At 45.8% G+C, this 21,354-nt stretch overlaps 1 protein-coding gene across 1 annotated transcript in view; it reads left to right on the top strand.

Moving 5' to 3' along the window:
* Positions 1 to 21,354, top strand: part of LOC307242606 (calcium-activated potassium channel subunit alpha-1-like) — a 178,923-nt gene that overhangs the window by 138,589 nt on the left and 18,980 nt on the right. The window contains exons 19-25 of the mRNA XM_080017121.1: positions 4,642 to 4,674; positions 5,130 to 5,210; positions 7,708 to 8,061; positions 10,102 to 10,195; positions 17,560 to 17,683; positions 18,962 to 19,186; positions 20,615 to 20,807. Of these exons, the coding sequence (XP_079873247.1) occupies positions 4,642 to 4,674; positions 5,130 to 5,210; positions 7,708 to 8,061; positions 10,102 to 10,195; positions 17,560 to 17,683; positions 18,962 to 19,186; positions 20,615 to 20,807 (1,104 nt within the window). The remainder of the gene's footprint in view (positions 1 to 4,641; positions 4,675 to 5,129; positions 5,211 to 7,707; positions 8,062 to 10,101; positions 10,196 to 17,559; positions 17,684 to 18,961; positions 19,187 to 20,614; positions 20,808 to 21,354) is intronic.

Genomic DNA, 21,354 nt, shown 5'->3' with positions numbered 1-21,354 from the left:
ATGCTTTCGATCTGCCTTTTTCTTTGACTCATCTGGTGTTTTTGTGGTCTATTAGTTTTGCTGTGGCTCTGTGGTGTAGGTGCTATGGCATGCTGCAGCAGTGGAGCAGTCATGTGACAGCAGTGCTATTTCCAATGTGGTGTTTGGTGTCTTTCCAACTGTTTAAAAAGAGATTTGTTAAATTTGTTTATGTATATATAACAATAGAAGATCCAACTTCAATTATATATATATACAGTATATATATACAGTATATATATATATATATATATATATATATATATAATTTTATGCAAGTTTCTAGTGATGATGTTACCAATAGTGTTTTTCATTGTTTTTTTTTTTAAAGCCTCTTACATTTTGAGGAGCCTCCACTCTTACTCTCTTTGATTCATTTATTCTGTTTTTTGTTGAACTTTCTTAATTTGTTTTTGACAGATTTTGTCAGCTCTGGGCCTCAGGAGAGCGTTAAAGATACAGACGTACGGCGGTTGATTGGAAAATGAATTGCGCGATAGGACATGCCTTTAAGAAATGGGTTTTCCTGAAGAATGCACATTATACATTGGCGGAGTAATACCCTTTTTTAACACGATAGTGTAAATTAGCCGGTAGTTGGCAAATCTCCTCATTTTCTTGGTTTTAGATAGGCGGCAACAAATTGACTGGGAAGGTGTTGTTGCATCTCCGCTGTCAGAAATGGTAGTTTCGTCAACCTTTCCTGCTCAGCGTGCGATGCCAATGAGCACTGCGGCAATGAAGGACTCGTTGAATTTCTTCCGGGGACTTGTGTTGCCGTCGGAAAAGGAAAAACGGATCCCAGCCTGTTCAGTGTCCTGGTAGCGTCTAGGAGAGGGACGGGGGTGGAGAGGGGTGAGAAGGTGGGTGGAGGGCCGGGGCACCGCGACCGTAGTCGGAAAACAGAGGAGGCGAAAAGCGCAAAGTCTCGAAAAAGGTGAAGCGGGTTGGATAAAGAGATCAGAAGAGACACGGGGAGGACCCGCCCGCCAGAGCGAGCGCCCGCTCCGCCCCGCTCACCGTTCCCCTTTTCTCCCCTCTTGGAAGTGGAAGGGAAATACTAAATTGTCTGTCAATTAGACATGGCAGCAGTAGGCCCGGCTATCAAAGCCCTGGTCTCAGACATACAGATCTGATTTCCTCCTCAACATTCTCCCACCGTCTGCCAACTCAGCCCAGATTAGTGTCAAACGTGGCATGATCAGTTCGGCTCGGCCCCTCGTTCGGCCGGCACTGATATCCCCTCGGTACCAATTACTGGCCATTACATGGTTACTGATCTCACTCCTCCCTCGCCGCCCCCCCCCCCCCCCCCCGTAGGATTTGAGAAAAGCCCTCTGTGTCTTGGATTTCTGTTCCTCTTCGACTCCCGACTTTGAACAAAGTGAGTTTAGTGTACGAGTGCATCGGTGCTCGCTTTGCCTGTCAGGGAGTGTTGGGCTTTCCTCCATCTCGCCGCTCCTTACCCCCCCCCCCCCCCTTTTTTTTTTCCGCCGCGCTAAGTAAGATATCTCCGTCCGTGATGACTTCATGATCCGTAAATCTGAACCAGATTTATTTCTACCAGGGGTACTCGGCTAATTGGTTTCTTGGATAGCACTCGCCGGCTCTTTTTTTTTTGTTTTTGTTTTTTTTTTGTTTTTTTAACGTAATTTTATTTATTTATTTTTTAGAAAAGCCTCTTCCAATTTGCTTTACGTTCCGCTCAGACCGCGCGATAGAAATCCGTTGCGGGATCCTCGACCGATGATTGGAATCGAATACAAGTTTTTAAAGGACAACATCTGATGCTCTTTAAAGCGTATTGTTAAACGTTTACTCGGTGGGTTTTAAGGGCACAATATTTTAACAAGCAATTTTGTATATTTTGCACTTAAACGTCCACTGAAGCAAATGCGGTGATACTTGAAGGGGTAACTGGAACCATTTGGAGGTGGTTGCCATCGCTCTTGTTTGTAATGCTGTGCGTTTTTTTTTTAGTTTTTTTTTTTTTTTTATCCATGATGAATGATACTGCAGCCTCAAATGTAGACAGATTAGTCTGCCAAAAAAATAATCACTGGGTGGAAAAGACTTGTGTTATGCGAGCGGTCCGTCACTGTAAAGGGATGAGTTGAGATAAAGAGGGAAGGTTAAATGAGTCATTCCATGGAGGGAGTGCCATTTGGGTCCACAGCATTTAAAGTCTATCGAACGTTATGATCTGCCAGCATGTTTGCCAAGCTAAAAGTTATTAATTTAAAGTTTATTATAAACGTACGATATGAGAAAATGTTATTCAAAGTGATTAAAGATGTCTTTTTTTTAGCAACTCCTTCAAAAGACTACTGTTTAGTTTTCATATAGTCGTGAAAGTCGAATCACAAATACATAGATACATAGATATGTATCACCATCACAACTTTGTGACTTTCAGAAGTAAATCTGTTTCTTCATCCACGCCCCACATTATTAATACGATATAAAAAAGATTTACCTCCAAAACGAATGAACTGTTGCTTTAAGTGACGTCATAAAGAGGACTAATGAATTTAACCCTGGGTTATTATTTTTTGTGTGGTGGCCATTTTAGGATGAAACGTTCCACCCTGTCACTCCCACACGTGAGCATTAAACAATGAAATGTCAAACAAATGGATTCTTTGTTATTAAAAATCCTGAAGATAGAAAGGCCTACTGGCACCCATCGCATGGAATGACCCAAATAGACTTTTTTTTTTTTTTTTTTTTGGACTCTAGTTACCCAACTTAAAGCAACCTCAACTGAAGAAGAACTTAAATAACTCGTCGGTTTTCGTAGCTTTTTTGTTGTCCTCCAACAATCGCCATGTAACAGTAGCTTGGAGTAAAAGGAGGTTTAAGGGGGGCGGAGGAGCTGGAAGAGCTGGAGATCTTTTGTCAGCTCTGGGCCCTCGGAGTTTGCTTTCGGTTTGGGGACCCGAGGCCGAGGAGAAGCCTCTGGGGGTTGTGCGCGCATGTGCACGTTGTTGTGTACATGCATCCCACGGAGTGCACTTTCTATTCTGTGTGTGTGTGTGTGTGTGTGTGTGTGTGTGTGTGTGTGTGTGTGTGTGTGCGCACGCACGCGTGCGTCCATACATGCCTGTGCATCTGTGTCTTCTTATCGGCGACCTTATCCTTATCTATCCTGACGTGGAAATTATGTTTGCATTTTCATTCTCCCCAACCCCGCTGGTCCGTCACCAAACCTGCCCTGACAGCTCCTGTCCACCAGGCAGGCTTGGTTCCCTCCCCCTCCCCTCCCTTTGTGCCGTGCCACATCGCCGTGCCCCAGATGCTCGCCAGTTAGTCCGCCACCTCTGCCGGCCCCAGATCGCTAGAGACAGATGCCAGGACCGCTGCGGCTCCGCCCGTTTGAGGGCCTGTGTCGTAGGTCATCCCCGAGCTCCCGCGCTGACCTTTACCGCTGGGAGACGCTCTCTGGTGCAGGCAGAGAGAAGGTTAGGGAGCCCGAAATACCCGCCCCCCTCGCTCCCGACTCATGCCTGCGTCGGGTCGTGGAGTACCTCCGTCGGTCAGGGCGACGGAATAAACGCGCCGTCGGGATGAGCGGGATGGCAACCTTGATTACGTCTCGCTGAAATCCCCCTCCGTTCCGGAAAAACACGCTCGGAGCGTCGGCGCTCTCTGCCGCCGTGAGTGGAAGGGGGAGATGTGTGGTTCTTTAGCGCCGAAGAGTTTTTAACGTTGTCTCTTAACGCACTGAAAAAAAAAAAGAAGAATCTTTGGATCAGTCTTTGGACTGTATTAAAAAAAAAACGATTCGATTTGTTGACCTTTTTTTTGTTTGGTTTTTAACGGGGTCCTCAACGTGAAAGTTGGACGTTCATTTCCCCGATTTTAAATGTACAAAAACCAAAAAAAAAAAAAAATCTGTGTTGTGAATTGAATCTTTTTTTTTAAATTGATCCAATGAAGTTGATTTTTCTCAGTGTGCCGCTGTGTGTTGGTGGACCTCAGTGTGTGGATCGTAGTCGTTGGCTATTATGGTCTGCTCTGTCTGCAGTCTGGGGCCATTATTCCCTCTGTGTGGGTCATGGGTCTCAGGGTCATTTTTTTTATTCACATTTATCAACCTTTTGGATAAAACTTTGCCTTGAAAAGTCAGAATGTATTGTACGTTTTTCATGTCCATACATTTAATATTTTTTTTCCACCCGCCTCCGCAAGATTGCCAGCGCACCCGTGGTTATTTAAAGAGGGGGGGAAAAAACAAACGTAAACATGAAAATATGTTGTTTGTTTCAAAAAAACAAAAAAACAAAAAACAGAGGGAGTCCACATTTAGCACGTTTTCCACAAAAGCACGGCTTACCCCGCGATAGGCTGCTGCTCTCTGTGCCGCACTTCATCCCATCCATCCTTTCTGTTCAGTTTTTCTGCCACTTCAACCAGGACGTCATTTCGCCAAAGCCACACCCGCCCGCGCCATTTCCAGTTTGTCTTCGGGGGGGGGGGGGGGTCTTCTTTTTTTTTTTTTTAACCTCATTATTTCCCCCACCCTCGCCCCGTGTTGATGTGTGCTTCCTGATTTGTGTCTGTTCTGTTGTCATCCTTTTCTAAGTCCATGTAACATGCCATGTGTCTTTGCACTCTCCTCAGCCAAATATAAGTATAATGGATATGTCAGATCAAGTAAGTCTGTTTCTCTGACCCTACTCATCATGTCTCTGCTCCCCCGGTGTTTAGACCTGTGTAGTCACCCTGTCATGTTATGTCACATGAATAATACTGATGCACTGCTTTGGTGTTTGCTGTCTGCTGTCCTACACCATCAATATGTGCAGCTTCCATTTTATGATATAGATGCAACCGCTAAAATCAACTTTTTCTGATATAAAATACACATACATAAAACATTTTCTGATGTAGACAACCGCTAAAAATTAACAAAAACTCATGAGGATCAATGCATCTTAATCCACATGGCCTCCTTAATGCACCTGAAAGCTTTAAATGAGAACCCGGAGCGGTTTGCAATCCCTAAATGTCACTATAAGTTGTTAGGACTTAAGTAAAACAGACCCCTCATGTGTTTCTCGTCACAGTGAGTTGTGTGAAATATTCTGTTTGTATTGTGCTGCATCTAGCAGCAGATGGCGCTACAACACCAGGGAACAGTGGAAGCCAGAAAGAGGCTGGTGTTCGGTTCAAAGCTGATTGCAATTTAGGTAAATCTTTGAGTGAACAAATGTTTGTTGAATCTTTTTATTATTATTATTATTTTTTTTGTTTTGTCGCTTTCATTTCATTTTACTTTTTAAATCCAAGCAGAAATGTGTCCGTTAGATACAGCAATTTTGGTGTGTGTGTGTGTGTTTGTTTTTTTTTTTCAAATATTTTAATTTTTTCCCCTTAAATTATTATTTTTTTCATCCTTTGGCCAAGACGTCGCATGCAGGCCTACAGTATATACATGACGCGATCATTCATAATAACTACATTTCACTTCCGAAACACCAACACATCGATCCGAACCGTCCCTCCCAAAACACGGGCGCGAGACGCAACACAAGCACAAACACACAACAACAACAACAACAACAACAACAACAACAGCAACAACAACAGCTACGCGCCGCGTCAAAGTGACGGCTGTAATGGTGGCCCGTGCGCTTCATTACGCACTTCACATTATCCCCCGTTTTCCCTTTTGTTGCTGTTTTTCTCCGAACGTTGGTGCGGCCCGGTGAGTTTGGTTTGCACCGGCGGATCACCGGATCCGGGTTCCGCGAAGGGACAGCCGCCGTCTGGGCGGTTCCGGGCGCGCGGCGGACCCTGCCACGGTGCGTGAGCGCGCCCTGACACTGCGCGTGTTTGACAAGGGCCAGATGAATCCAGGAGCCATCGGCGGCGCGCGGTGAATCAGGGAGGCAGCTGACGGCTGCGATGAGCGTCTGGTCACTGCTTCGGGCCCCACACCCAGCCAGTTAACCAGCCACCCAGTCAGCCAGCCAGACAGCCAGCCACCCAGCCAGTCGACCAGCCACCCACTCAATCCACCCAATCGCCGAGCCAGTCAGCCAGCCACCCAGCCAGTCACCCAGTCACCCAGCCCGCCACCTAGCCAGTCAGCCAGCCGCCCAACAAGTCACCCAGTCAGTCAGCCCAGCCAGCCACCCACCCAGTCACCCAGCCAGGACAGTCCCCCGTCCTCCACCTGGGCACCTGGGCGTGCCGGGTTCTATAGCGAGCAGAGTGTCCTCAAGTTTTTATGGTTGGACGCCCGCCCCCTAAATAACCAGTTGTTGTGTACATCTTTATACCTTATTTTACTCAACTGCCGCTTGGTTTAACATTGAACTTAAAGTGACTAAAAGTGGCAAATATGAAACAAAAACTCATATACTGGCGTGTAAACATCATTTTGGTATTCATATTAATATTTTTACAGGATCTTTATTTTTTATGACATTGCTGGCACTAGTATATATATTTTATATGAAAATATTTCACTAATATCTTTTTCTTCACAAAATAGATGGATTGGCAGATGGATAGTTTATTCATCCCAGCGGGGAAATTGCAGCGTGACAGCAGCACACATCACAACATAATTTATTACTAATTATAGTAAGATTGAGATTCAACATTTTTGTGCGAAAATGATATATTAAAATGTAAAACAATAAAATTAAATTAAAATGATACAGAGGCCCTAGGACCACCTAGAGGGCCGCGGACCCCAGTTTGTGAACCCTGGATAAAGTGGACATAAGTGTCCTCTTTTTTTTTTTTTTTTTTTTTCTTTTACATCCAAGCATTTATATATATATATATATATATATATATATATATATATATATATATATATATATATATATATATATGGAGTTTTGAATTATAGCTTTAGTTTGCCCTGACAAACCCAAACACTGCTTTATGACGTAGCAAATACAGGGTTATGTGCGCGTGCATGTGTACGTGCGCGTCTGTAAATTGGTTTTAATTGATCGGCATAAGTTGTGTATGCATTTTTATACTTGACAAAAGTTATTACTGAAAATCTAGCTATCAGGAATTTGGAAAATAACACAATTTTTTAATTTTTTCTATTTTAGATTTTAAAACAGTTTTGTAGTTCACAATCAGTCTTGTAATGATGGATGATTAATAGTAAAATACGTGATATAAATGATCACACTATATTTTGGCTCAGGTGTTGCAGGAGGAAAGTAGATGGCTTCTCATTTAATTTACAACTTTGTCATAAATTAACAGTGAATGTCAATTCGAAGACTTCAGTGGAGGCACTGACAGTTGGAACTTGTGGTAAATTAAAAGGAGCTGTCAGTGTCAGATATGGAAATATGATTAATGCATTCATGCCCTGAATTTTTTTTAGGCTCAGGACTTATCTTATCAAATGAAAGAAAAACAAAGGTTGGCGATTTCATAGTTTGATTAATGTGCAGTTAAATAATTATTTAGTTTTAATTCAAATTTGTACAATGTCTTCCCTTGCACCTGTGACTTGTTTGCATGCGATGATAAAATAAGTGAATCTCTCTTGAAAACAAGAAAACACAGTATTTCAAATCCTTAAAAAAAGATTACTAGACACGCTTTATTCCCATATTTGTCGTATAATATCATGTTTCTAATCATTTTAAAAAATGGACGTACAGAGCACTTTTCTCACTGCTATTATTCTCTATTGTTCGACAGTAAAGGATGAAGTTAGACCGTCTTTTCAAAACCGATCAATTAAAATCGCCAACTGCACCACCGCTTCCATCACCTCAAATGCATTCCACCCCAACGCCCTGCACCCCCACCAGGACCCCCCGGCCGGCCCGAGCCCAGCCGACATCCCCCTCGTTAATAACCGTAAAGGAAGCCTGCTACCCACGGGAACGGGGCCCGGGGCCGGCCCCTCGCGACTGCGCCTCAGTATCTCGGGCCCTGGAGACGGGCCGCGCCGAGCCCTGGCCGAGAGCCGTCTGAACCGGGCCCTCAGTCTGCCAGTGAAATACCGCTACCGCCCCAGTAATGCCACGAAGCTTGGTCACGGCAGGCCCTGTAGGTTGCCCCCTCAGCGGGATGCATCAGCCAGTAACCCCGCCTGACTCTGATCGCCATCTTGTGTCATTGGTTGCGCGGTGGCTCGCTCAACTCTCTGCTGCTGAGAGCCGCCGCCGCCGCCGCTGCTTTGCATGGGTTTAACACCGTACGCGGCCACTGCCGTGCGTGTGTGCGTGCGTGTGTGTGTGTGTGTGCGCGCGTGTGTGACTTCCAATTTCAAGATCGTTTTAAACTATTGCCCCCAACCTGGTGGAGGGAGTTTCTTTTTCCTTAAATATAGTTAACTTTTTATCCGAGTTTTGGTGGTCTGCCCACTGGAAAGTTATCAAGTCTTTCTTACATGTTATTTACCGATAAGCGTTGAGAAGCAGTTTTAAGTTTCTAAACAGGAGTCGTCACCTGACAAAAAATACAAAAACGTTTTTATGTGACAATTTCAATGTAGATAAGAGAGAGAATTATTTGTAAAGTAAAAAGTGCAATATTATGACTATTCTCAATGCCCACTTGCATCAAGGAAATGCCAAACAATGGTATTTTATGACATTTCTCATCTTTTATTAGCACAATTAGGCGACAGTAGACGGCGACGGCTGCACAGACGATAATGAAATTTCCCATGCTTGGGGGAGTCATCGCTTGCTGTGTGCGCATTGATTTGTACTAATATCTTTCCCGTGGCGTTGATTTCTCACCGACGGACTAACGTGAGTTTGAAGTGACAGTGGGCTTGGCATCCGCGCTGCTGCGTGCAAAGCGAAACACGAGTGTCTGGACGGCTCCCTGAAAGCTCTTGAAGCTCCGAGACAGTGGTGGAGATCAGACTTAAAATCTTCACAAGGCTGGGCCTAACCCTGGTTCCTCCTCTTCTTCGTCTTCTTCTTCTTCTTCTTCTTCTTCTTCTTCTTCTTCTTCTTCTTCTAGTGCTCTCTATTTTGGACCGTAGCAACGTTTGACATTTTTTTGTTCTCCAACCCAGAGCCTCCAGAGACGCTCCCTGACAGGGAACTGAACTCAAATCAGATCCAACTAATCTGAAGACTTGGCTGAAAAAGCTTAAACGCCAATGTGTCAAACGCAAAAGCAAAAAAAAAAAAAAAAAAAAAAAAAAAAGAGCGATATTTAATTTTACACGAGGCTCTGTAAGTCATTTATATTTGATTTCAAGTTTTGAGGCTGCTCTTGCCCTTCTTCTGCTGGCGGATGGCGCACTTTTCACGAGCTGCTTTTTCGAAATCCATAGCCTACTAATTCATACCCCCTCCCCCTTGGAATGCGGCGTGGGCTTGCGGGACGGGGTTGCCGTCCGTCTGGATGTGCGTGGGGTGCGGAGCGTGCTCGTGGCATGGAGGGAGACCTGTAGAAGAGCCATAGGTTAGAGCTGGAACGAGGGGCCGGGGGGACGGGAGAACCCGCAGCCCGCCGCCCCCTTGGGAACATCATCTCCACCGTCTCTCTGAGACCCCCCCCCTGTCATTGCTCCTCCACCCTTTGGCCGCCGACAATGACAGTCTCCACCATCACATGGCAATTATTGGCGTAGGTACGCGTGATCACTGCGGTGCAGACTGCAAGGGGCTCCAGCCACATGCAGGTCCATTATTTGATGCGCTGTAAATACAGCAGGACTGGATAAGACCCATCCCCCCTCTAAAAAAAAAAAAAAGTGCAGATGAACCAAAAGTAAGATGAGTTTCGAAATGTGAGCCTTTGTTAAAGTCTGTTAAAGGCCTTTTTTTTTTTTTAAGTGGTTTTTTTCTCCTGCCTTTCTGGGATTTGATTTTTGGTCCCTCACTAACGCTTTCTTTCTCTACTTCTGGAGGTCTTCTCTCAAATTGACATTGAATTAATTTAATAATAATTTAATTTTCATTTCTTTATTTGTTCATTTAAATTTTTAATTTCATTACCCGCTAAGAAATACTGAGATAGGCTGATTTTTTTATTGTTGTTGTTTCTATGTCAGGTCCAGTGCCCCCACCCCCACACCACTTTCCTTTCCCCCCCGATTCTAAAATCCTCCCTCTCTGTCTGCAGTCGAGGACGAGCATCCGTCAACTCTCTCTCCCAAAAAAAAGCAGCGCAACGGAGGGATGCGGAACTCACCCAACTGCTCGCCCAAAATGATGAGGTAAGACGCAGATTTCATACTCCTTCCCCCTCAGCCTTCAACCAGGGGAGTGAGAGGAAGTCAGACACACCAGAAATGAGCCGGGGCGGGTGGAGGGCGGGCGGAGGGCGGCGGGTGGATGAGAGCTACTTCAGAGGCAGATGTTGCCAGTGGAGGGGATTGTGGGAGTAAAAAAAAAAAAAAAGTGGATGGGAGGGGGCAAATTAGGAGTGGAAGAAGAGGAGGTAAGGGAGAGAGGGGAGGGGGGTGGGTTGGCTGTTCTGGATGGCATGCTGTCAGCGGTTAATGACACCGCTGAAAGAATATTTCTGTCACGAAAAGAGGCTGGGAGGAGACGTTTGAAAACTCCTCTGGCTTTAAAGTCCCAGCTGTCACCTCCCCCAGTCTGGTCCACATGTAGTCCTTAAACAATGCTGGCACTAATGACACCGGCAGCCAATCAGCGGGACCTGCGTGGTTACTTTGCCCGGAGGCGGCTCCTCTATTGTGGGAACCCCTGCGAGTGCTGTTCCTGGTACTTGGGGCCATATGTGAGATGTATCATCACAATCAAATATGAATTCAAATATTACCTTTCCTTTTATCCTGTCCCGCGGAATTAAATTGCCGTTAATTGATTTTGAAAGATAAAAGGCCCTTTTTTTTTTTTTTTTTTCTCCTCCTCCAAACTCCCGCAACATGACAGCATGGAAAATAGAGAAAGGCCAAGCTCCGCGGATCGGGGGGCGTGGATAGTATGCGAGAGGACGGGAACACTCGCGGTTAAGTTGCCTGTCCTTAAAAACGGGAGTGAGTAATATGGCCGCTCGCTTTATGAATATGCATCGGGAAAAATGAAAAAAAAACAAAAAACAACGAAATAGAATGGCGTGTGGGTTTTGTCACACGCGGCCGTCGCTTGTTTATAGTTGGGTACTTAGAAGTTGGCCGTTGGGAATCGTCACATTTAATGAGAATTTAGGGAGGAAAAAAAAGCCACAGAACACCAACCGCGTCGGCAGACGTGCAGTGAAATACTCCTGATCCTCCTGATACGTCCTGATCTCGCCAACCGCCGCCGATATTTCTTTACTTTTAGTTGCTGTGAATTGTTGTTTTTTGCTGATTTTGTTGCAGTGTGTGTTTTTTTTCCCGGAGTTCTGTTCCTGTTCTTTGTTGGTGTTGCCGGTCCCCCCCTCAGGACAGCCTGTAGCCAGAGTTCCCCCTACTGCACCGGCACGCCTCTGTTTATTTGTCCGCTGCACTTGTCGGCCTCCCCCTCAGTTCCTCCGGAAAACAAGCAATTTAATAATCCTTCACAGTTGCCAAACCCTGAGCCCGACGCGGAGTCGTACCCTTTAGTCTCGTTTGCAACAGAACACCACTTCATTTGCCCTTGCTCAGAGGGAGTAAAACTGTTAAAAAATAAATAAAAAAAAATTAGACGTGGGCATATTTCCAGCTGCTAGTTGGGAGGGATGTTTATTGTTTTTTTTTTTGTTTGTTTTTTGTTTGTTTTTTCGTTGTTGTTGTTGCTTAACTTAAAGCCCAAAAACCTTTCTTCCTCTCTTCCTCCTTTGCCGGGGAGATGGTCCCCGTTTGCCATGTAATATATGCATCTCCTCTTTGATCTCCGAGTGATAATAATTCTTGGGAGTTATTTACTCGGTTTTGAAAAGGCTTCAAAGCAGTGTCAAAGTTTTCTCTGCTGTAGGGGTGCTTCTGTATTCTGCTGGCTCTTGGGTACTGGGATGACAGGTCCTCTGTTATAGGTGTAGGGGTGGTGTTTTTTTTTCTTTTCTTTTTTTTTTCTTAGCCCTCAGCAAAACATCAAATTACCCATCCTAGTGTTCAACCCCCCCGTCGATATATAACACTATATATATTAAACAATTGTGCTTTACAAGGTGGATTTTATGCACAATGAAAAGTGATTGTTTGAGGTAGCCTCAGGGATACTTTATTCTACAAGCAAGGAGGGGGGAAACACAGCAGAGAGCTCGCGAGCAGCAAGCGTATACCATATCAAGTGCGTTTCTTTTCTTTCTTTTTTTTTTTTTTTTTTTACAGGACTTGCAGCCTGAAGGCCTTTGTAAATAAATAATGATCAACAGATTGGCTGTGGGTTTTTGAAAAGCATGCCTTTGTCAGTTTGCATGATGGGGAAAATTTTCAAAGCGAGAGGCTGCCTTCATAGCCCGGCAGAGAGGGATTGGGGGAGCACGCCCATTCCCTGCTTACGACTGCAGAGTGATACAGTGGAATAACTCAACTCCGTTTGAAATATACACTGAGGGAGGGAGAGAGAGGGAGGGAGGCAGAGAGGGAGATAGGGAGAGAGAGAGAGAGAGAGAGAGAGAGGGAGAGAGGGGAAACGGGAGACCAAAGCAAAACATTTGTGCTATATAACGTATGCATTTGATGCAAATGTGCATCACTGAAATTAACTGGAGAATTATTAAAATATCTAATGTCTATCTGTCTATCCATCTGTCCGTCTGTCTGTCCAGCTATATTAGTGCTGGTTTTATTGACAATATCAATCATAACAATGTTATGGAGAAATACTTTGATATCAAGAGTTTGATGATATTTTGGGGATGGCCATAGGTCATAGGTCAGAACTAACACACAATAAATATTTGGGAAACAATCATTAGTAACGTGGATTCTATATTGTCTATGTAGTTAAGAAAATGGCATCACTTTACTACAATACTACTTAAAGACAACATCTAACCATATCACGATATTAGGAAAATTCCAGACGATATCTAGTCTAATATCGCAATATTGATAATATAACAATATATCGCCCAGCCCTGATATTACACACCGATCAGCCACAACATTAAAACCACCACTATTTACCACTAATATTGTGTAGCTTCCCCCTCGTGCCACCAAAACAGCTCTGACCCGTGGAGGCATGGATTCCACAAGACCTCTGAAGGTGTCCTGTGGTATCTGGCACCAAGACGTCAGCAGCAGATCCTTTAAGTCCTGGAAGTTGTGAGGTGGGGCCCCCATGGATCGAGCTTGTTGTTCCAGGACATCCCACAGATGCTCCATCGGATCGGACCCTAACCCCACCCATCCACATGATGTAGAAGAAAACATGATTCATCAAACCAGGCCACTTTCTTCTATTGCTCCATCGGCCAGTTCTGACACTCACGTGCCCATTGTAGGTGCTTTTGGCAGGGGACAGGGGGACGCATGGGGACTCTGACCGGTCTGCAGCTACGCAGCCCCATACACAGCAAGCTGTGATGCACTGTGTGTTCTGACACCTTTCTATCATAGCAGCATTAACTTTTTCAGTCATTTGTGCTACAGTAGCTCTTCTTCGAACTAACCAGGCTAGACTTCGCTCCCCATGTGCATCAATGCGCTATGGGCGCCCATGACCCTATCGCAGTTTCACCGGTTGTCCTTTCTTGGACTACTATTGGTAGGTACTAACCACTGCATACCAGGAACACCCCACAAGACCTGCTGTTTTTGAGATGCTCTGACTCAGTCGTCTAGCCATCACTATTTGGTCCTTGTCAAAGTGGCTCAGATCCTTACGCTTGCCCATTTTTCCTGCTACCAACACATCAACTTCAAGAACTAACTGTTCACTTGCTGCCTAATATATCCCACCTCTTGACAGGTGCCATTGGAACAAGATGATCAATCTTATTCACTTCACCTGTCAGTGGTTTTAATGTTGTGGCTGATCGGTGTGTGTATATCATTTTTAAATTGTATTTATTTATTTATTTGTCTGCTGCTTGTATGATGATGCCATTTAAAATAATAAAATTCATTCACATGAATAAAGTCCAACCAGTCACCTGATAAAACAATCAGACAATCTATCCCACTCCACTCCACTCCACGGATTCGACACCGTTCTCACACAGCGACGCCAACGCCGACAGGGTCACAACACTCAACACTCGTCCCATTGTACGCGCAGCCCACGATGCTGTCTGCGGACGATATTCCTTGGGTGTGGCATGGCGCCACAAATGTCATGTCTGTCCCCCCCTTCCCCCCTCCCCCCCGGGCCTCCTGGTAGCTTCTATCCGGGGCAGACAGGAGCGGTGGAGGAGGAGGATGTGTGTGCAGCCGGTGACAGCCTGCCAGTCACGGCGCTGACAGCTCGGTGAAAGATAGCTGTCTTGGCAGGCGGAGGTGGAGCGGCGGGCTGCCTGCATGTGCCAGTCAGCGGCGGCGTGGCGGGAAAGCGCAGCCGAGCAGATTGAAGTGACAGGGCGGCTCCTGGAGTGATCGCTGCGATGCCGCCGCGCCCGTGGATGAAAGATTCAGGCCGGGGTGTAAAAACGCTAAATGCTGTCGGTGTTATTACCACCTGTGCTGGCTGATTTAAAAAACAATCTCGATAGAGGGAGATCGGACGTACAGGAAGTAAGTGTCAGGGAGAAGGGGGTGGGTAGAAAGAGAGACATGGGAAGACTTAAAGGAGAGAGAGAGGGAGGTGGAGAGAGGATAGCTAATTGACAGTAAAAAAATAACAAGTTTTTTGACTTGCAACCCAAATGTAGGGAGAAGAAGGAGGCAGCATCAAAGCCTTGTCAGTGGGTGACGGTGTTGATAGAGGGTGCAGAGAGTGATATTAAGACAGATGTATGTCACAGGTTTTATTTAAAAAAAAAAAAGTATCCTTCCTTCCCCGCCTGCATTACTCAAATGTCAGCCTTCCTGCCCATTTCCCCTTGTTGAAATCCGGAGAGTTGTTGTTCTTCTGTATGAGACGGTGCGACGAATAAATGAACATCGTTGATTGGAGAAGTAACGGCTTTGTTTTCACTGTAGGCTCCAACTCCTGTCTAAAGGATAAGGTTTCTTCCCTGTTGCCTCGCCTGGAGTAGTCCGGGTATAACAGGAGCGGCAGAAGCTGCTCCTTTTTTTTTGGGGTCGGTGTTACAGAGGATAGAACTCAGCAGCCCGTTGCTGCAGATTAGCCGCTTTGGTTGTGACACGCCGCTAAAACATTAATGGCCATCAGTTGGGAAAGCAAAATGTGATTGGGCAAATTCCTGAAATATTTAAAGTGCAGGCCTGTCGGAGCTTTTACCGTGCGGCGTGGCGTCGGGAGCTCGGGGAGAGGGTAAAAGCTGGTAATTGGCCCTGAGTTGTCGTGCCACTCAGTCAGCAGCGCTCGCTCCTCTGCTGGTGCCCGCTGCTCCGTGATACCTTGACATCCGGGACAACAACGGACACGGTCAATGAACCGGACAGAGAGTGGTGGTGGTGGTGGAGGGCGATGTTCGAATTACACTCCAGCTTTCTGGGAAGGGTTATATTCTTTAGTTTGCGTGCTGCATTGACACGGACTGGTTCACACATGCAGAGACAAAAACACGAGGCTGTAGCTGTATTCCGTCTCCCACAACCTGCCACCACGGGGCGCACCCCATCATTTTCATATCCAACTGCCAGTGGACAGTTTCTCACGGGACTGCGTGTAGCAATGGCGGATTGTTTGAATACCATCCATATGACAGCCAAATTTTGTAATAATCCATGAATGGTGCCACTTCATTGTTAAAGGATCAATAAAGGACGTAAGACAGTGTTTTTCTTCTGTGCACCGTGATTGGCTCAGAGACAAAGAGGGCGGGGCTTCCGGTGACGCACGCTCTACATTCTCACTGGCCATTGGTTAAACCCAGACACCTGTTTACCTGTCACAGACTTTCTGAAACAACACAGTGCACGTCTTAACTTCCATCAAGAATTGTAGGAGTGGAAATACACTGATCAGCCACAACATTAAATCCGCTGACAGGTGAAGTGAATAACATTGATCATCTTTTTCCAATGGCACCTGTCAAAAGGTGGGATATATTAGGCAGCAAGCAAGCAGTCAGTTCTTGAAGTTGATCTGCTGGAACCAGGAAAAATGGGAGTAAGGAGAGAGTAAGGATTTGAGCCACTTTGACAAGGACCAAATTGTGGTGGCTAGACGACTGGGTCAGAGCATCTCCAAAACAGCAGGTCTTGTGGGGTGTTCCTGGTATGCAGTAGTTAGTACCTACCAAAAGTGGTCCAAGGAAGGACAACCGGTGAACCGGTGACAGGATCATGGGTGCACATGGGCTCATTGATGCATGTGGGAAGTGAAGTGTAGCCCGTCTGGTCCGATCCCACAGAAGAGCTACTGTAGCACAAATTAATGAAAAAGTTAATGCTGCTATGATAGAAAGGTGTCAGAACACACAGTGCATCACAGCTTGCTGTGTATGGAGCTGTGAAGCCACAGACCAGTCAGAGTGTCCATGCTGTCCACCGCTGAAAAAGCCTATAATGGGCATGTGAGCATCAGAACTGGACCATGGAGCAATGGAAAAAGGTGGCCTGTTCTGATGAATCAGGTTTTCTTTTATATCATGTAGATGGCCGGTGCGTGTGCGTCGTTTACCTGGAAAAGAGGTGGCATCAGGATGCACTAAGGGAAGAAGTCAATCCCGCGGAGGCAGCATGATGCTCTGGGCAATGTTCTGCTGGGAAACCTTGGGTCCTGGCAGACCAAGTACTGTACACCTCTTCCCTCCTCTTTCAGCAGGATAATGCTCCCACACTGAAAAAACATTTCTCAGGAATGGTTTGAGGAACATCACAAAGAGTTCAAGGTCCTGACTTGGCCTCCAAATTTCCCAGATCCCAATCAGATAGAGCATCTGTGGGATGTGCTTGAACAACAAACCCGATCCACGGGGGCCCCACCACGCAACTTCCAGGACTTAAAGGATCTGCTGCTTACGTCTTGGTGCCAGATACCACAGGACACCCTCAGAGGTCTTGTGGAGTCCATGCCTCAACGGGTCAGAGCTGATTTGGCGGCACAAGGGGGAGCTACACAGTATTAGGAAGGTGGTTTAATGTTGTGGCTGATCGGTGTGTATTGTTATTAGTGAGAGAATGTTTAATAAATCATTACTTTACAGGACCCCCCCCCCCAATTTTCAGCTTTTATTGCTTCTAGGGGAGCCCTCTTTCGGAGAGGGGGCTGAGCTTCTGCTCAGAACAGGATTGGAATCCTGGTGTTGGGGGCCAAACAGTAGTTATGGGTCTACTAAGGGGAATATCCTGCCTAATAAAAAGTCAAACCCTTTCTGAATGAGATGGGAATCCTCATGGCTTAGTTATTCTCTTGTTTCTATTCCTAATGACATTCGCCCGGAGCTCCATCCCGTTTACCAAACTGTAAACACAGTTCTTATTGAGTATTCTGACGACGGTGTTCAGGGACATGTTCTACAGCGGTTCTTATGTCTTTTTGTTCTTCCGTCTTTTAAAGTACGCCTCCGCCTTTACCGTCACGCCCCCCACCCCCACCCCCCTACCCCCACCCCTTCCCACCCCAGCAGACACGACCCCCTGCTTATTCCAGGGAACGAACAAATGGAGAACATGGACATGAGTGTGAAGAAATACGACTCGACCGGGATGTTTCACTGGTGCCCGTCGAAGGACATCGAAAAGGTCATCCTGGTGAGTGAACGCCGAGCGGCCAGCCCAGCAGCCGCTTCATCACAACGTTAAACCTGCAGTTTGCTCAACATCCGCTGTTTCCCTTTCGTCAATAAAACCACTTACTAATGTGTGCTGACATTTCTCTCACTGCCTCTGTTGTTTCAAGGTGAGTTGGATGCTTTCTTTGTATACCCGCCAGGAATCTGGCCGACGCCTGCCGCCCCGCCGGGCTCTGGGCTCTGGCTGTAAAGTGGCAGTTTGTAAGATTTTAGGCAAATACGACACCTACAGGACGTAATATTTGAAAGACCAAATCAACATTTTTGCCAGGCACTCGAGGATGCACCTGGGACCTCAGGGACCTGGGGATCAATCTGTGAAACTACAATTATCTTCTTTTAGCACCGTTTTTTTGCAGTTTCTGACCTAGTTACCGGGGGCTGGATTCTCAAAAGCATTCCTCAGACTTACAAGGTTTCTTCAGGAAAAAATCTAAGAAGTTCCTTAATTGTAATTCCTAAATATTGTCTTTAAGAACAGTCCATTTTCTTACGAACTTGTTACATTTCTCTTTCTCTTGGAAGCCTATAGAGTCTAACCATCACGTGATAAGGCCACTGACTCTATGGTTTTCCTCCATAGCGGCGTCAGAAGGCAACAGTCCAAATCAAGATATCATATAATTCCTTAAGATACTTTTGTGAATCCAGCCCGGATATTTAAAGCAAAGGAGCTGTGGATTGCAATGTTCTCAAAAGACTTGCTCATCCTCATCAAGCTTGGTGTGAACTTCCCCCTGGGGATTAATAAAGTGGTATCTTATTGTGTTGGTTCAGCCGTATTGATTCCGTGACTACACCTAAAATCTCACAAACTGCATTTTTAAGGAACTGCTTTTAAAAGTGTGCTTCGAAAAACACACTCGGGATCGCAGCGTTTCCCCATTAAATACCGTTTCCCGTAGTCTGATTATAAACAGAATGGTGGTTAACCAACCATTCATTTACAGTGGCAGTGTATATTTGGGCGCGTGCGGGCAATGCTAAAATGCACTGTACATTGTAAATCCAGAGTTTACAAACTGGTTAACAAACTATTTGATGGCAGTTTATAAGTTATTTTACGCAGTTTTTGAGAATGTGTTTAGATAACAGATATTATACCAACCCTTTCTAGTTCTCTATCTAAGGGGCTTTTGTCTATTTGTTCACTATGAACAAATGGACAAATGGTTCACTATGTGTGTGTGTGTGTGTGTGTGTCTTTGTGTGTGTGTGTGTGTGTGTGTACTTGCAGACCCGCAGCGAAGCCTCCATGACGGTGCTGAGCGGCCATGTAGTGGTCTGTATATTTGGGGATGTCACGTCCGCTTTAGTGGGGCTGCGAAACCTGGTGATGCCTTTAAGAGCCAGCAACTTTCACTATCACGAGCTGAAACCCATCGTGTTTGTGGGCTCGCTGGACTATCTGAGGAGGGAGTGGGAGACCTTGCACAACTTCCCCAAGGTCTCCATCTTACCCGTGAGTATACATATATATAGATATAAATATAGAAGAGTTTTAAAAAGTTTAGAGATAAGCAATGGGGTGTAGGACAAGAGAAGGGAATATGTCAATATCAGAAGAAAACCAACAGCAAAAGATCACTTTGAAATAAGAAAATGAGCATAATATTTACCAAGTCTGATTCTGGGATGTAGATGAGAACGGTAATCAGGAAGGCAGGCCACACAGTTCGGAAAAGTTTGTACATGGGTTTATTCTCTGCATTTTTTTGGGCGTCATGACAGTAAAATCCAAGACTAATAGAAAATTGACTTTGTGGTCTCAATTGATGTCCCCAAATCTGAAAGTTATTATTTTATTAAATGCAATTTTGCATACTACTTCTTTTATTAGCGTATTCCTAATCTGTTTTTAATGTATCTCATTATTTTAAGTATTTTATTTATTCTACTTTGTAAATGCATTTTATTGCTTTTATTTTTTACTATGGCCTTCTTTTAACAATGTAAAGCACTTGAAGTTACATGTGCTGTATGAAAGGTGCGATACAAATAAAGGATAAGATAAGATAAGATAAACCTTTATTAGTCCCACAACGGAGAAATCTGCACCGTTATAGCAGCAAAAAGTGACAGCAGAAAACAGAGCGTATCAGGTTATTATTATTATTATTATTATTATTATTATTATTATTATTAATAATAAAATAATTATTATACGGATCCGCCTAAAAGTCAATCAATAGAATCCAACGAGCCAAGGAGCTTGCCAGCACGTGATCAACTGACGGTGCGATGACATTTTGAGTCTGGTCCGCCGCGCGGTTCCGAGAGGGATGTGACTGTCACTCTGATCTGATCACAAATTACTCAGATGAATGATCATTCCATGAGCGCTCGACTGTTCTCTCTCTCTCTCTCGCTCTCTCTGTCACTCTCTCTCTCTCTCTTTCCCTCCCTCTCCCTCTCTCTCTGCGGTGACGCATGCCGTAGTTTTCGCGAGTGGCGGCGTCCGCCTTAGAGCTCGTTAGGCTGGGCTTGAATGACGAGCAGAAAGGAACCCCGAACGCAGCCCTCAGCGCAGACTAGCCTTTAGATGAGTCCACACACCCCCCCACTCCCACACACACACACAAACACACACACACCCCACAGACACTTGGATGAGCCGAATGTCATTGCCTCCAAACAAGAATACTTGTTAACTAATTTCCCACAGCTCTACTCCACTTGCTCTTAAATTTGTTTTTCTTTCCTGATGCACTCAGTGTTTTCGCCATGTGTGTGCGTGTGTGTGTGTGTGCGCGTGTGTGTGTGCGCGTGTGTGTGTGTGTGTGTGTGCATTGCGCATTTTCTACTCTCTCTGACACTTTTATTTTTCTGTCTCTGCGTCTCTGCCCCCCCCCCCCCCCCCCCCCCCAATCGGTTCCCCTCACCCCTGAAGGGTACGCCATTAAGTCGGGCAGATTTAAGGGCTGTCAACATCAACCTCTGCGACATGTGCGTTATACTCTCGGCCAATCAGAACAATATCGACGACGCCTCGCTGCAGGACAAGGAATGCATCTTGGCGTCGCTCAACATCAAGTCCATGCAGTTTGACGACAGCATCGGGGTCTTGCAGGCTAATTCCCAAGGTAAGGACCGGCCCCCTTAGATGCTGGTGCACGGCTGCCCACGGGGGACAGGCGGCGGCGCGGGAGAGGGAAGATAGTACTCAGAGAGGGAAGAGGAAGATTGGGAGGGATCAGGGGGGAGGGGGTACCAAAACTACGAAAGAAAGAAAAAAAATCCTGAAAAGAACACTGTGGGAGAAATGGATCTGTCAAAATGTCAAGCGGCGGAGTCTGCGAAACGCGCCATAATTTAAACGCTTGGCAGCTCTGTTTTCCGGGGGAAGGGGCGGCGGCGGCGGCGGGGGCGGCGGCGGCAGCGTTGCTGCTGTTCCGGCTCCTCGCATCTCCTCGCATTTCGCCCCGATCGCGTCGCCGAAAACCTGCGATTCGCCGATTACCTCCACCCTGTCCCCGGTAATTAAACATGGCGAAGTCCTCCTTGATAATGCTCTTTAATGATGTAATCAACGTGGCCGGTGCCGTTGGACGCCGCCGCTCCTAATCGGGTGTCTGGCGGATCGTCGGGAACAGATTGTTGATGTTTGGAGACAAACACGCGAGGCCCGCT

This window comes from Zeus faber (assembly GCF_960531495.2).
Source record: "Zeus faber genome assembly, chromosome: 16".
NCBI classification, from domain to species: Eukaryota; Metazoa; Chordata; class Actinopteri; order Zeiformes; family Zeidae; genus Zeus; species Zeus faber.
This window is presented reverse-complemented; position numbering and strand designations above follow the sequence as displayed.